General features: G+C 45.5%; 1 protein-coding gene across 1 annotated transcript in view; it reads right to left on the reverse strand.

Moving 5' to 3' along the window:
• Positions 1 to 265: 265 nt before the first annotated feature.
• Positions 266 to 737, reverse strand: part of NXPE3 (neurexophilin and PC-esterase domain family, member 3) — a 17,448-nt gene continuing 16,976 nt past the window's right edge. Inside the window, exon 5 of the mRNA XM_009084714.1 lies at positions 266 to 737. This exon is cut by the window's right edge and continues 64 nt beyond it. Coding sequence (XP_009082962.1) covers positions 266 to 737 — 472 coding nt within the window.

Here is a 737-nt window from a genome sequence, read left to right on the forward strand (position 1 = left end):
CCTGTCCATTTAATTTAAGGTGCTCTTTAATAATCTCAGATATGAATGATAAGCTTGAAGGAATCAACCTTGCAGGAGGATATGGCCTGAACTATCAACTCCTCCTTACCACCCTTCACAGCTGCCCCAAGTTAAGGCCACCCCACTTATACTGCATGCAAGTACAGTAACCAGAGTTCCTCCACATCATCCAGCATCATTCCAAAGCTCTGACAGAGAGCAACTTCAGCTATAGCAAAAGATGACACAGGGATACCCATTTGTGCTAAGTCTGCAGAGGGCACACATAAGATAAAAATGCATCTATTTGATTCTTAACAATTATTTCATTTGGGTGCAAGTTATGTGGCAAGTAATGAGCCACACACATCTCCCAAGCATCCACAAAGTGCACAGCAATTCCTGAGAACATTTTCCTCATGACAGAATCAAGCTGAAAGGAATACCAATCACTGTTAAAGAGGCTCACTTCTGGCCCAAGCGCCTGAACGTTCGGGGTTCTGATGACGATTACAGTCTTGGGGCTGCGATCCAGCAGTTGAATAATTGATCTCCGAATGTTCCTCAGCCGCCGGATATACACTTCCACAGGGAAAGTGCTGAAGTGGGACCATACAGTTATAGCTATCACAGTGTTTCTCCCACCCACTATGCCATCCAGTTCATTGGCAATGTAGCGCAGCTCACTGCTAAAGACTGTTGAGAAGCGAATGGGTGGCCCATGACAGCGGAACTTC

The sequence above is a fragment of the Acanthisitta chloris genome, unplaced genomic scaffold (assembly GCF_000695815.1).
Source record: "Acanthisitta chloris isolate BGI_N310 unplaced genomic scaffold, ASM69581v1 scaffold3321, whole genome shotgun sequence".
NCBI lineage: Eukaryota > Metazoa > Chordata > Aves > Passeriformes > Acanthisittidae > Acanthisitta > Acanthisitta chloris.